This window comes from Lynx rufus, unplaced genomic scaffold (assembly GCF_022079265.1).
Source record: "Lynx rufus isolate CCGP_SWC_20201006 ecotype Redwood Valley unplaced genomic scaffold, mLynRuf1.p SCAF_6, whole genome shotgun sequence".
NCBI lineage: Eukaryota > Metazoa > Chordata > Mammalia > Carnivora > Felidae > Lynx > Lynx rufus.
Window position 1 is genome coordinate 78,297,272 of NW_025814878.1, and position 15,984 is coordinate 78,313,255.

General features: G+C 37.1%; 1 protein-coding gene across 1 annotated transcript in view; it reads left to right on the forward strand.

Annotated features, from left to right (window-relative positions):
- Window positions 1-11,437: 11,437 nt before the first annotated feature.
- Window positions 11,438-15,984, forward strand: part of TMEM30A (transmembrane protein 30A) — a 39,778-nt gene continuing 35,231 nt past the window's right edge. The window contains 2 exon segments of the mRNA XM_047101692.1: window positions 11,438-11,608; window positions 11,610-11,957. Of these exon segments, the coding sequence (XP_046957648.1) occupies window positions 11,438-11,608; window positions 11,610-11,957 (519 nt within the window).

Below are 15,984 nucleotides of genomic sequence, written 5' to 3' on the forward strand. Positions count from 1 at the left end.
TTAATTTTAAATACCTAGAGCCAGTTTTAAAAGTTGCTCTTTCTAGTGTTCTGTGCCAAAACCCCTGGATGAATTGAATTTCATACGGAACAAATTAATAAAAGGAGATATGTAAGCTTAACCAGTAAGCGTTATGGGAATTGCTTTGACTGACAGTTCAATTATATTTCTGTTTTCATTATTTGCTTATATATACAAGACTTATATTAAGGACTGTGATATCAAGATATTTCTCACAGTCTGCCCAAATGAAAGCCCAAAAAATAAAAAATGACCTAGGTAATATCTGCATCTTTTAAAAAAATGGTAAGAGAAATCTCATGATAGATAACATTTTTTTTTCTCGATAGGTAGGATTTAGATATTTTTTCATAACTGCATATAGGTTGCAGAATATATTCTTTAAAGATAAAAGCACAATGTGCTTTACTCAAATCTCAGTGTCAGAGCTGCTGTCGAATTTAGGTTTATGGAAAAATGTGCATCTAAAGTCTACTTGAAACCCTAATAACACAGGTTTTTAAAAAAAGACTTTGCTAATGTGGATATGTTTTCAATAAGGTGTTTAAAAAGATAACTTTAAAGGTAAATGAAGAATTGACATACTAGTTTCTGAATGTAGAAATCATATATCATGTAACTCTACTGAGATTAAAGAAAGAATGCTTCCCAGTGTCACATGAATACCTAAAAACCATGCAAACAACACTGTTGGCTCATTTCTCTGGTTGACAGGTTGTATCCAGGTTATAAGCCCATAGAGGTGAGTCCACAATGAGTCCCTGGAATAGAAAAATTAATTTGACTTCTTCCCCCTAGGTACCTTTGGAAGGTTTTAAGGTATACTTTGTGGAATTAGCAATCATATTTGTAGATATTATAAATTAAATTATATTTTATGTAAAATTAGTTTGATTTTTGTAAGTAAAAGAAATGCTATGGTAGGCTTGTCCTAGCTTGAATGATTGTGAAAGTATCACATATCCTTCAGGGCTTTTGATTAACGATTAAGCAAACTAGAGTGTGTATGTGTGAAGATTTTAAAAACTGTTGCTAGGAATTTTGTTTTCTGAAAATGTTTCTGAACTGTAAAGGCATTTTCAATTAGAAAAGGGTTTTATCTTGTATTGTTATCTTTTTTTGACACACAGTTAAGTTACCTATTTGCCCATGGTTATACTTCTGATGGCAAAATATTCCGATGTATCACAAATTAGCATTTGAAGCAATAACTTTTTCTCAACTTGTGGGAATTTTATTAAGCTAACAGTGAAAAGGCTAGAGAATGAGACTTTACCTCTGGAATTTAAAATATTACAAGTAATTCACTTGGATCTGAAGTTTTAATTTCTCTTGACTTTATAATAAAATTTGGTACTTGCGATGCAAAGTATGGTGGTGCGATCAGAGTCACTTAGACGGATGCTGAGACCTTTTCTGCTCATGCTGTGATTAAGTCCTCTATGCAAACCTAAATGCAATCTGAGTGACAGATGAGTAAAACTAATAAAAATTAATAAAAAAAATTGTTCTGAAATAAAAAAATATTAAAAATTAACAGAAAAGTGAAAACACCAACTAGTTGTATCCTTATCTAATGAATAAACAAATAAGATCATAAATAGTCTTATCCCAATATCCACATCCAGTTGAAAAAAATTGCCTCCACGTGCAACCCTGGAACCATCCTAGACTCACATAATTTCTATATCTTTCATTGTAAGTAAATCTCCAATCATCAATATGAAAGATAATCAGTTTTGAATGGAAGAATTGTATTTTCTGAAATGATTCCAGTTTAAAGTGCAACAATTGAACTACCCATTATTTTACCCTTTTTTTTGATAAGAGCATTTTTTGAGGTATCTTCTGTAGAGATTTTTTGAGGTATCTTCTGCAGACAATGGATAAATTTTCCAGATGATAGATGCCTAGAATGTTCACAAAATGTGAAGAATTAATTGTCTCTTAGGACAACCATAAAAAAAAAAAATTCATGATGTGGAATACCTAGCTTAAGCATTAAAAAAGACACTAGCGCTATTGAAATAATTCACAGGTTCTAAAAACCAGTGGTAGAGCAAAAGTAAATGTTGGATCAGACAAAATGACAGACAATATTTTGATAATATCAGACAATATTTTGTCAATATTTTGACAATTTCAGACAATATTTTGTTCTTTCTCTTTTTGCTGTGGTTGAATTTTCCTGGAAGTGAATAAAAAACAGCAAAAGTTGGGTGTGTTATGAATCTGATGAGGAACAATTCTAAAATAACAACAATGCAAAATGGAAGTTAAAAAAATCCCACAACTGGCACCTGAGGCATACAACCCCCCTTGGACTCCAGTGCTAAGCTCCTGCTAAAAATACTAATTAGAAGGCAAAGAGGAAAACAATAAAAATTATTGTAATAAATTCATAAAAATTAGGAAATTTTCCTGGAATTAACTTTGTTTAGTGACCACTAATATTTTATTGTCTTACATTGTCAACATTTACTCCATAACTATATGATAACATAGGGAAACATATGATACATAGGGAAAATGTTATAGATTAATAAATTTGAATAGAAATGTTTATAGGTACCATCACATAATACGTTTATTTTTTGGTGTTGTTTTTTCATTTATATCGTTTAGGTAATTTTGCCTTACCATTCACAGATTTTGTTATTTTTACCAGTGCAGATTGTATTTATTTAGATTTTGTTTAAAAAATATCAGATGTCAGCCTCTCCATTATAAGAGGCTTACATTGTGATCAGATATTCTTACAAGTCTTGCAGTTTAATTAATGGATTTACGAAAGCAAAAAAGTGCATTGAAAAATTTTGGTGTTACATTATATTTTCACAGCATTATCAATTTTGTCTCCTTTAAGTTTTATTAGGTACATGAGAAGTTTGTTATTTTTCACTACAGCCAAGTGAATTTATGGGTATCTACTTGTCTTTTATATGAATGTAATATCTTGCTTTCAGTTCTTCAAAGATTATTGAAATTATTTAGCCAACTAAGGTGTTCTCTTTGTGTTATTTCCAAAGTCAACCATGTTTATCCAAGTCTCACTAGAGAGTGAGAAAAAGAACAATTGTGATATAAAAACATTGTGCAATATTCTTTTTTGAGTTGGAACATAATATTCGTAAAATTAAAATCATTTAAAACGAGGATTCAAACTTCACCTTATTTTTATTTAAAATTATTTGCTTTAAGATAGTTTTCACTTCTGCATTTCATGTTTTCTTAAAAATATGATGTTTTTCACTGTGAATAAGCAGAAGTGGTACAGCAGATCTGCCAAAATGAGATACTTTTCCTCTGAGTTACATCATAGTCTGATTCTTTAGTAAGATGAAAACTGCAAGACACCAAGAGATGGAACTAGTTATAGGGTTTCCCTCAGCCCTTTATCCTCGTCAAATGCAATGCCAGTCAGTATTCAGATTTTCCTCTACTACTTTCTGCTGTCAATCTGAAGGTAGATTGCTCAGTAGAGCAAATGCTCCTGAGGTTTTGCCAGCAATCCATAGCCCCTCTTCCAGAGAGGCAGTTGGGTAATGCTTTCAGCAAGGTGGGCCAGGGGGACAGTGGGGCTATTCTCTGGCCCCTTTTATAGTGTCAGAAATGGTGGTCCGTAGCCAGTCTCTACTTATCTTTGCCTTATTTGGAACAAAAGAATGGTTTTCTCCTGTTTATTATTTAAAGATCAAAAAAGCAGGCAAGGATGATGTCTAAACAAAGATGCTTTCTACAGGAAAGTTGCAGATGTTAGGGGTCTTACCCAAAAAGCAGCTCTGTGGCCCCTTTTTGGAGGAGTGGAGCCCTTTGGTGCACATAGTTTAAGAGCACTGGCCAAAAGTCATCGTCTGTTTATTTCGTGCCTTCCCAGGAGAAGGAAGGTCTCAAGCTTTCTACCATATTTGCTTAAATAAATTTGTTCCCCTTGAGCCCTGGGCTAGAGTTACTTTTTTGTTTTTAACTGTTTATTTTTGAGAGAGAGAAAGCAAGAGCAGGGGAGGGGTAGAAGGAGGGAGACATAGGATCCAAATTGGGCTCCGTGCTAACAGCAGGGAACCCAACATGGGGCTTTAACTCATTAACCTTGAGTGAGATTGTGACCTGAGCCAAAGTCAGAAGCTCAACCGACTGAGCCACCCAGGTGCCACTAAAGTCACTTTTAATGAGCACCAGCCTATTCTCCTGTACACAGAAACTGGAACAAGTTCCCCAGGCTCCATGCATGTTGGAAATAGGGTACATTGCATCATACTTGTTTTCTTTTTTTTGCATATCATTAAAATTTACTTTTGAAATTTGTATTTAACAGTATCCCACGGAACCTATAAAAGATGTCAAGCTTTGAGACCTCCCCTCAATTCCCTTTGAGATCAACCCTCACTGACTGCACAGTTCCAGGGATAGCTACCTGATCCACAGACAGCAGGATATATTTAGTCAAAGTGGCAGGGTGTTTTGTAGGCACCCAATTACTTACTTAACTCCAAAGGGTTGCTCCTCTAGGAGTAGTACCTTAGCCAAAGTATTCTGTGCCAGATCTTCCTTATCAAATTATTCTGCCTGCTGATCCTTCCCTTGTAGAAACCTCTGTGCCCACTGAAGGTTTTAGATGCAGAGTTTAGATGCAGAGTATTAAACAAGACTCTCCATCACTGATCTTAAGGGAAGATAGGCTCTCTGCAAAGACAAAGGGCTTTCATCTTATCAGACTACCATATGGCCTATGCCATTTTAACATTTTAAAATGTGTTCAGTCATTTTCAATTCACAAAGAGGCCAAGCATTCGTTCCCACATGGAGCGTTGTTGCAAGTAGATAAGTGGGACAAATGGACTACATAAGCTAACAGAGTATTTCCCCAAAATGGAGGATACCAGAAATCTTGGTTTCCAGGGAAACAACCTAAGCCCCTGAGAAAAAGCACATGATCAGCTAGGGTATGGAGTCCTGCAAATCATTAATAATGAGTGTAGTATAAGGTTCAACTTTCTCTATGTTCTTTTATTTTTGATCCTATTCTTTCCTGCATGGAGAGCCATAATATCACTCAGGCCTTAGGACCCACTTCCTCACAGTTTAACTTTTGACATCACAAAGAGGATGAGGTATGGCATCTCCTGTCACTCCTTGTGCATACATCTTATATGGCACTGACCTCTGTATTTTTCAGTTGTTTGTTGCCAAGATGTCTCTTCCACTAAAATGTGAGTTGAGCATAGGTCAGGTTAGTTCAATAGGATTTACTGAATACCTTTAAGACCTTGGCATTTTTCCAGGTGCTGTAAATATCGAGACAAATAAAAAGTCTCTGACCTTGAGCAGCTTATAATCTAATAGCAAAGACAGACAAAAACATATTTTTCTGTACTACAGTTAAGTGCAAGAATAGAGGTATGTACAAGTTGCCTTGAACTCAGAAACTCTTAGCTTAGCCTGAGGGACAAAGAAAGATTCCTCAAATTGGCTACTGTCTTGCATCTTGAAGGATGAGTAGGAATTAGTTAGCAAGGCTGCTTCAGCAGAAGTGGAGTCTGAAGTGGGGGAGCAATAGGTTGGACAGGTTAGGAATTGAAGACAGTGAGTACAGATTCTTCTCAGAAGATTCAGTGAAAATAAAAAATGTTGTGAACAGTCTGTTGAACCCCTACCTTGTCCCTCACCACGCACTGGTCAGAGGGAGGTCCTAGGAGGTCTTGGCTATTTGTTGTCATAAATATTTAGTTCCATTGACAAAAAAAAATTGTTTCACTTCTCAGTCTCAATAGAAGTTAACTTCCACATTTAAGTTAATTTTGTGAAAGTCATCCTTCAAAAATATGTTAGAGCTATTTTAAAGACGTGACCCAAGTGTTTAAAAAAACAAATAATAATGAAATGCCTGCTAATTCTCCCTCCCCTCAGACTTCCCATAATTTAAAACCTGGAAAAACAGAAAAATGTAGGTATGTCTAAAAATAGTCCAAACATGATTTGTAAGAGGTTTTTTTATTTATTTTTGAGAGAGAGAGACAGAGCACGAGTGGGGGAGGGGCAGAGAGAGAGGGAGAGACAAAATTCGAAGCAGGTTCCAGGGCGACTGAACCACCCAGGCAGCCCAAGAGGTTAAACATTTCCCCTGTATCTCTCTATTCTCATGGAGTAATAAGTCTCTTCCTTCTTTTGACTGTCTCCTTTAAAAACTAATTTCACTATTATACATGTAACATCTGTCAGTTGGCCATCAACTGAGAGATGGTAATGTCATATTTGAAAGAAAGACCTTATCTATAATTGATGGCACCTATTGGAAAATATATCCCATGGGATGTAATCAACTGAGAGAATCTATACAGTGGAAGTCATAAAGTCTGAAATCTTACTAGGGTTATATTTTTTTCATTTAAATAAAGTGTGGAATTATGAGAAATGAAACCTTATTTCCTTCCCTAAACAAAGTTCTTAGGCTGTCTACTCTTTCTTCTAATGAGACTAACCATTAAAATATTTTGTTTGACTGTGTTTCTGACTACTATGATTATTATTCATGAACTTGCAAAAGCTTTCAGCACAATGACCTCAGGCTAACCAGATCTTTCAGTGTGAAAACAAAAGAATTTTCTTAAATGCCTAACTGAAAAGGTTTAATAAATACACAACAAAAAAGGCAGGAAGAAGTCAACTTTAAAAGTAGTAATTTTCAATGTCAGTTGGAATCAATTTCTGATGCAATAAATATAACAAATTAAATTTATTTTACAAATTCTATATGATCTTTTTCCTAAAAATCTTATCAATTACGAATGAATATTTAGTCCCACCAAAGTTCTCTAAAGTAAGCTGCCATTAACTGAATAGAAAAAAATTTTTTTTGCTTCAAAAATAAACAAGCAAAAATACTACACAGTCACTAAAAACAATTCAAACCACTTCCAGTCTCTAAGAACTTTCTCTTAAATTCATGCTGGTAAAAATTATAGCACATTTCTTAGGTCTCTTTAACTTGAGGTCTTGGAACATTGTTATACTACACATGGGAATGAAATGGCTTAAATATGGCTAGAAGCTAGAGAGCTAAAGCAGACTCATATACTCAAAAGAGTCTAATGAGCAAATCTGGCACTTTGGCTAAACAGTAAAAAGCCCAGTTTTAGTTTCCTCTTCTTAATTCTTTAAATTACTCAATAATTATTCAATATTTTTTACCTTAATGTTTCTGGTTAACTAGTTCAGTAACTTGAACAGAGCAATTGAGCTAAAAAAAAAAATATTATAAAACTACCCTGCCAAAGGCTATTTACTTACATCTTTTCAGATCATGGGGTTTGACTGCTTTATTGTTTTGGATTTACTTTTATATTTGGGCTTATGCAATCATTGCATACTTACTACAATGATCTGGTAGTTGGCATTAATCAAAATCATTTAGCCACATAAATTCTTTTACTAGGAATCAGCAAATGAACAATCATTTGAACAACACAAATGTTATCTAAATGTATCAATACCCACACATACACACACACATACACACACAGTCATACCTACAGTGAGAAATGCATATACTGGTAATCCACTATGAGAACAACCACCGGCTTTTGTTACCCTAGAAATGCTGACTAACATTTTCCTTTAAGAATTTCTACCTTATGGGGCACCTGGGTGGCTCAGTCGGTTAAACGGCCGACTTCGGCTCAGGTCATGATCTTGCGGTCCGTGAGTTCGAGCCCCGTGTCAGGCTCTGTGCTGACAGCTCAGAGCCTGGAGCCTGTTTCAGATTCTGTGTCTCCCTCTCTCTGACCCTCCCCTGTTCATGCTCTGTCTCTCTCTGTCTCAAAAATAAATAAAACGTTAAAAAAAAATTAAAAAAAAAAGAATTTCTACTTTATCAGATTAAATTAAAAAACAAAAACAAACAAACAAAACCTACCTGGTAAGGAGTATCATAAAACAATGTGTAACTACGGAAATTATAAAATTGAGTCCCCTGAAATAATGATGTGGATATAAAAAAAAAATGTTAGCTTGGTAAAGCAGCATATTGTGACGGCACAGTACAAGGAGGAAAAGGAACTGTAAGAGCAGAAACCTCTTTGACCTTGGCCAGAGCAAGTTCTTACTAGACATGTAAAGAAAAGTAAAAATGAACTACTGGGACTTGATCCAGAAAAAAGGCTTCTGCACAGTGAAGGAAACAATCAACAAAACTAAAAGGCAGCCTGTGGAATGGGAGAAGATATTCGCAAATGACATATCTGATAAAGGGTTAGTATCCAAAATCTCTAAAGAACTTACTAAACTCAATACCCAAAAAACAAACAACCCAGTTAAGAAATGGACAGAAGACATGAATAGACCCTTTCCAAAGAAGACATCCAGAGGGGCTAACAGACACATGAAAAGATGCTCAACATCACTCGTCATCAGGGAAATACAAATCAAAACCGCAATGAGATATGTCACACCTATCAGAATGGCTAAAATTAACAACACAAGAAACAACAGGTGTTGGTGAGGATGCAGAGCAAGGGTGACCCTCTTGTCCTGTCGGTGGGAATGAAAACTGGTACAGTCACTCTGGAAAACAGTATGGAGTTTCCTAAAGAAACTAAAGATAGAACAACCCTATAATCCAGCAATTGAACTATTAGGTATTTACGCAAAGGATACAAAAGTACAGATTCAAAGGGGTACATGCACCCCAATGTTTATAGCAGCATTATCAACAACAGCCAAATGATGGAGACAGCCTAAATGTCCATCAACTGATGAGTTGATAAAGATGATATTGGTTTGTGTGTGTGTGTGTGTGTGTGTATACACACACACAGTGGAATATTACTCAGCGATCCAAAAAATGCAATCTTGCCATTTGCTATGATGTGGATAGAGCTAGAATGTATTATGCTGAGCGAAGTCAATCAGAGAAAGACAAATACCATATGATTTCACTCATATGTAGAATTTAACAAAACAGATGAACATACAGGAAGGAGAGGAAAAAAGAATAGAGGGAAACAAACCACAAGAGACTCTTAATGATAAACTATGCGTTGACAGAGGGAGGTGGGTGGGAGATGGGCTAGATGGGTGATGGGTACTAAGGAGGGCATTTGTTGTGATGAGCACTGGGTGTTGTATGTAAGTGATGAATCACTGAATTCTACTCCTGAAACCAACATTGCACTGTATGTTAACTAACTATAATTTAAATTAAAAAAGGAAGGAAGGAAGGGGGGAGGGAAGGAACTCTAAGGTTATCATCAAGAGATTTTGAAAAAGGAAAATGTAAGGAATCTAAGGAAGCTTTCAGTTTTACAACTGTTACAGTCAAAATAGAATTTCTAGTAAGAAAAAAAAAAGAGACAAGTTGTTAATCTTTACTATGACAAACACAACTAAAAAAAAAAAAAGCAGATAAACATATTGCCATCATTCAAATCACTAGAACTGATAGGGAAAAACCTGTTATAAGATGGCCAACAGGACTGATAGGGGAATTGCAGTCCCTGCCTGAAGACTCCCCTTCTGGGTTTTTCTTCCCACCCTGCTCGTGGCTGGCGCCAAATTACCACTAATGAAGAATGTGGAAGTAACGGACTATCAACTGTCCCCTCTGTTGATGCTCTGGACCCAGACCCCTGAAGAATGATCTCAGCCCACGGGTGTAAAATAAACCTCCTGCCTTCCAAGATATCCAAGTGTAGCTTGGTTCTTCCGTGGGGTGATCCAGACCAGGTTCCGTAACAGAACAACAAAAATCTTAGGGCAAAATAACTGACCATTTACACAGAATGCTGAAATAGCAAATCTCTTAAGGAACTGTGACATTTAGTGGATGTGATAATATAGGCCAAAACGGGGAGAAAAAAAATGTGCCTCATGCTTTATATTTTTGCAGTATGTCTAATATTGTTATACAGTTTTACTGACAGAAACTTAGCAAAATAAAGGTATTCCATGCCTTCTCCATTAACTGTGATAGATGAATGTTTTCCATTTGAGCCTTAGATTAAAAGTAAACTTGCACAGATAAAAACAAAATAGACTCACCTATGTCAATAGGGCTAAGAATTTGAGAGATAATGGATGTCATATAAGGACAAAACCAAGCAAGCCAATTATCTGCCAGATCTTAATTGGCTCACATCTTGAGACTTGTAGTCATTGTGAAAATGTATTTAATTTTAAATTATGAGGCCCAAACACTCTTTTCATTTCCCTTTCCTTGGCTTACCTTACAAAAGGCATAAATACAGACAAAGCCTGACAGATAATAAAGTTTGGGTATTTGTTTTCAGATACTATAATTTACTTTCTGGTTTCGGTTTCAAAGACTCCAATATAATGTGACTTGTATAAAATTAAAAAAAAAATTGGGGCACCTGGGTGGCTCAGTCAGGTAAGCATCTGATTCTTGATTTTGGCTCAGGGCATGATCTCACTGTTCCTGAGATGGAGCCCCTCATGGGGGCTCTGCGCTGACAGCTTGGAGCCTGCTTGGGATTTCCTCTCTCAGAATAAACAAACAAACAAACAAATTACAAATATATGCTTATTGCAGGAATTGTGGAAAATACAAAAGTGCAAAAAACAGCGAAAAAGTATCCTCCATCCAGTCAATAGATATTACCACTATTTACTTTTTAGTTGGGCTTTATACTATTTAGGTGTAATTTAGTTATTTTTTATATCAGGAATATTTCTGAGGGTCATTAAGTACTCAGCAGTTTTAAGGTGTCTACATAGTATCTCATTTTATAGTGTTGCCATAATTCGTTGAGGTTTTTTTTTTATTATCAATAGTAAAATAAAAAGCTACAGCTTATTACAAGAGACTTCTTAGAGAAGTGCAAAGGAGAAACGCAGACACAGAAAATAAGGTAAAAGTTAACATAAAGACCATTAATAGAGGAGAAAATAGCTTAGAGGTAAGCTAATAGGGTTCACCATCTGGTAGCATTTATTCTTACAGTACAATAGGGTCACTTATCACGCATCTCACTTTAACGTTTACGTTTGCGCCTTGAGTAGAGGTTTATATATTTAAGAGAACGTCGCGGTTTTATAACCTAAGCAAATACTGCCAATCCCACCAGGCTTGGTGTGGTCTTTCAAATGCTCCGATACCCCTCAGAGGGCTTCGAGGCAAGACAAAAACCTGTTTGGCGCCAAAGCCACCAGAAAGACTTCAGCAGCTCCAGGACTGAGGAAGGTGATTTGGGCCCAGTGGGCTGGACTTGCGTCCCAGAACGGCCCTCGCCATGATAACCACAGCAACAGTCAGGTGAGTAAGAGCAGAAGCTTCGGCGCGAGGAGCTAAAACAAGCGTACGGCGTAAGCGTCGAGACCTCTTCGCTCCCAGGGCGGCGCAGGCGCAACGTAGGTCCACGCTCTGGGGGATTGAGGCCCTCACTTTGTCGTCACAGGGCAGATGATCAGGGTGCGTCCGCCTCTTCCCTCCCCCTTCTACCCTCCTCCCCTTTCCCCTCCCCTTGTCCCTCAGTCTTCTCCCTCCTTCCTCTCTCCCTCCCTCTGGCGTCCCCAGCCGACTCCCGCTTCCGGTCGGCGGCAGTCTGCGGAAGGGTGTCCCGCCTCTTCCGCCTTTACAGAGGAGGTGGCGGCGGCGGCGGCGCCTGCGCGTCTTCTGTCAGGGTCAGCAGGCGGGTCCCCTGGGTGGGCCACCTGCGTTTCGCGGAGCCGCGCCGTGGGGGTCGATGGCGATGAACTATAACGCGAAGGATGAAGTGGATGGTGGGCCCCCGTGTGCTCCTGGGGGCACCGCTAAGAACCGGAGGCCGGATAACACGGCCTTCAAACAGCAACGGTTGCCGGCTTGGCAGCCCATTCTTACGGCTGGCACGGTGCTACCTACCTTCTTCATCATCGGCCTCATCTTCATCCCCATTGGCATCGGCATCTTCGTCACCTCCAACAACATCCGCGAGATCGAGGTGAGGGGAGGGAGCGGCGGTGGGAGTTGGCGCTGCTCTGGAGCGGGGTCCTCCCGGTCCGCTCCACTCCAACCTCAGCTCCCTGGAGGTTGACAGGCGGGCTCCGCCCTCCCCCGCGTCTTCCCTCTCTTCTGTTTCTTCTTTTTCTTTCTGTGTTGTTTTCTATATTTGCAGTTTTGTCCGAGTTTCCTCTTGCGATTTACAGGGTTACGGACGGAATGGATGTTTAATGCAGGGAGTGGGTCAGGTGAAGAACGCCCGCCCCTTCAGTGCGCGGTTTGTGTGGTTCGGTCGGGGTTTTCGCCTGCAACGGAGGTTTAAAAAAAGGGGGGAGGGGGAGAAGTTAGATCTGGATGTAACTCCGGAAGAACTGATGTGGTCAGAGTCATTACTCGTGTAGGGATTACAGAGATTAACACGTTGGCCATTGTTAGGAAAGGAGCCAGAGTCATAGAGGTATTGATGATTTTTATGTAAAGTTGTCGTGTTATCAGGTCACATATTCGGACACGTAACCGAAGTGCGCACAGAAGTTTTCATTTGGGGCTAATAAATGCTCTTACTTGTAAGGCATGATATAGGTTAAAGGTAACCAGAATCTTCAATTCTGGTTTGCTTTTAAGCTACGCTTAATCACTGTGAAATACATCGCTCTAGTACCCCCCCCCCCCGAATTTAAATTTGGAAAAGAGTCAAGGGCTATACGCAGAGAATTAGTTGTACACTATCTACTGAACATTTTACTGTTATAAACATGACATAGAAACTTGGGAAAGCATCTTGACTGTCGGAGCCGTATCATAGTATCTTCATCTATCTGTAGTGGTGAAGATAGGTTGATAGTGGAATGTAAATGCTTTGTAGAGATGCCCTGTATTAAAATCTGCCCATTCTCTTGTATATCGAAGGGTATAGTTATCTGTTTGGAAGGGCAAGAACTGGTATCTTCTCATGATTCCTTCTGTTCTGTTAGGTTATGCCATTTTTTTCCTAATTTCATTAAATACTTTAAATATGTGCATGTGATTTAATGGGTCTTTCAGAGTAATTTTATTTCGATTAATGGAATAGGAACAAAGATACCTATTTTATGGTATAATTTACGATGTTACTTCTAAAAGCAAAACCCGTTTGTCTTTTAATTGTACAGTGCTCACTTTGATGTTAATAATACTAATAAGAATAGTATCAATAGCATAGTTTTTAAATGTTTTACTAAAAATTCATTTTTGTTTAGTAACAGGAGAAAGTGCTACAGTGTGTTTCTTCAGCATGTATTTTTGTTTTATCCTTTTTACCTCCCTAAGTGTCCTGCATATGTGGATAGTACTTGTTCACCCAACCACAGTAGGATCACACATATTAGGATCTGAGCAAAAACAGTGTAATGCAAGGACCCATGGGCTCTAGGTTGGAGTTAGGCAGAGGTAGGGTTAAATTCCAGCTCATCTACTAACTAAGTAGCTCAGTTTCTTGGAAAATTTAATCTCTCCAAGCCTAAGTTTCCTCACCTGTAAAATAGGTGAATGATGCCTCTCTTCTAAAATACGAGAATTAGAAACAATATAGGTAATATTCCTGGCACTAAGTTTTTACAATAAGTAGTTCCTTTCAATATGATAATCACTGATCAGGAGATGAGAAATGGAGTCAGAGGGATTGATATTTGTCACTAAGCTATCAGAGTGTTGTAAAATTAAGACAAAAACCTGGATGTCTTGATTCCCAGCCTTGATCTTGTACACTACACTAGAATCCTACTGCAATGTTTGTAGTTAAGTAGAAGAAAAGAATTTAACGTTAGAAATTTGATCATTTTACTTAAACTTAAGATAATAAGATGAAAGTAGCAATAATTTGGAATTTTATATGATGGGTATTTGCTAAATTATCAGAACTTAACTTCTGTTAATGTTTAATATACTATGAAAATAAATATTTACTTTCTTTAAAACTTTTGGGTTCTGAAATAAGTAAGCAGTTGTTGAAATGGAAATTTCTTAACTAGCTCTCTCATATATGTGATTCTGAATCACGGGGGGGCTGAGGAGTCTCCTGCGCCTTGGTCTGATGAAAAGGGCACTGAAGATTCAAGGCATTAGAGTTGAGGTCTCGGCTCTGTTACTCTCTAGATTGTGATCATAGGCATACTTTTGAGTTGCAGTTTCTTTTTCTTGAAGAATCAAAAGATTCAGACTAGATCTCTGAAATGCTGTTCAACTCTAAAAATCTATGACTTCGAGCTTTAACATGAGTTTTAAAAATGCTGCATATTTGAATTGTATCACCTTTAGAACCAGATGAAATGAAAATTGGTAATGATTAGGAATTTTGTACCAATGCTGATAGTTGTGTAAATAGAATTTTAAAAATTAATTTGGCTGTTAAATATGTAGAAAATTGGTTCTGGACTAGAACCAATGTGAAATATTAGAAAAACTAGGGAACATTCCCAAAACATACATGCTTGTTTTTGCCAGCTCTCCACCTTTTGTTAGCCACTAGTTTAGGTTAAAATATGTTGAGGGTTATTAAAAGTAAATGGGTAATGAGAAGTTCTTGCCAGTCTCTACACTGTAAGTTGTTCACACCTCTTTAGCTTATTTCCTCAATTTTGAAAATTAAAAAAAAAATTTTTTTAATGTTTATTTCTTTTTGAGAGCGAAGGACAAAGTGTGAGTGGGGCAGGGGCAGAGAAAGGGAGATGAAGAATCTGAAGCAGGCTCCGGGCTCTGAGTTGTCAGTGCAGAGCCCAACGTGGGCCTTGAACCCATGAACCGTGAGATCGTGACCTGAGCTTCAGTGGGACACTTAACCGACTAAGCCACCCAGGCACCCCTCAATTTTGAAATTTTAAGAACTTTCTTTGCTGTATTACATCAAATTACTAGGCCAGAGGAGACTTGTCAAATAAGAATGCTTTTGTAATTTAGCTTAAAGTGCTGATAAGATCAGAAATCCATATTTTTGAGACACAAAAATCGATGGGTCTTTACCCTTCTCCCAGAAATGTTATCTTAAAAAATTACTCTTACAGAGCACATTGGACTCCCCTGAAAAGGGTATAGAAAAGATATTTTTAAATTTTAATGCTTCTATGTGGCAGTATTATCTTCCCAGCTCCATCCTGTTAGGTTTGTATATCTTGTTTAGTTGGGTTTTAGATTTTCCACCATCTAATTCAATGAAGTTGTTAGAAAACTAAAGTTGTTAATTTTATCATTCATAAGAAAATATTTTAAATATTTAATATCTCAACACTAAGGTTTAATATCTTCATTTAATATTAGCAGCAAGGAATGAATATTTCCTTTAATTTGGCAGTTGTAGGAGTCAGTCACATACTTTTATGGCAAACATAATGATTTTCTAGTCTTGGGACCTTGTTGGTGAGGCTGAGATATTTCTTGAATAGAGTTAACCTGAGAAAGGTAATGAAATATTCTTAACTTTTGCAAAGGTATTTATCAGTGTGAAGTTATATTGTTTTAAATTAATGGTTAGAATCAGATGAAGACATTTTTCAAAGTAATATTCAGAGTAAATTTAAAAACTATTTACTTCAAGTTAATATTGCCAAAAGGTTCAAGTTAATGTTTTCATTAACTTTTAGTGGAATAGGACCCCTCCCACCCACTACGCCCTTGCTGCCAGCATGTTTGATAGAGAAATTCCACCTCTTTTCTACTTTATCTTATGTCATTTACTGCCCTCAATTATTTAATTCTGGTTATTTTCTGTTTCCCTAATTTCTGATAAAAATATTTTTTATCTGTTGTTTGTACTCCTGAGTAACTTGGATTCTTACATAATAAGATTTTTACGATGATTAGATTTCTCTTCTGCATTATTATTATTCTTTGTGTATGCTTAACTTACAGCTAAGAGTCAAGGAGGAATAAGTTGCTGTGTAGAAATGATTGTTAGAGATAAGGCACTTTATGTTAAGTTTAAAATTTTGATATTCAAATGAATTGCAGCTGCTTAGAAGCTGACTCTTGGAAATTGAGAAGTTTGTAGTGTTTTA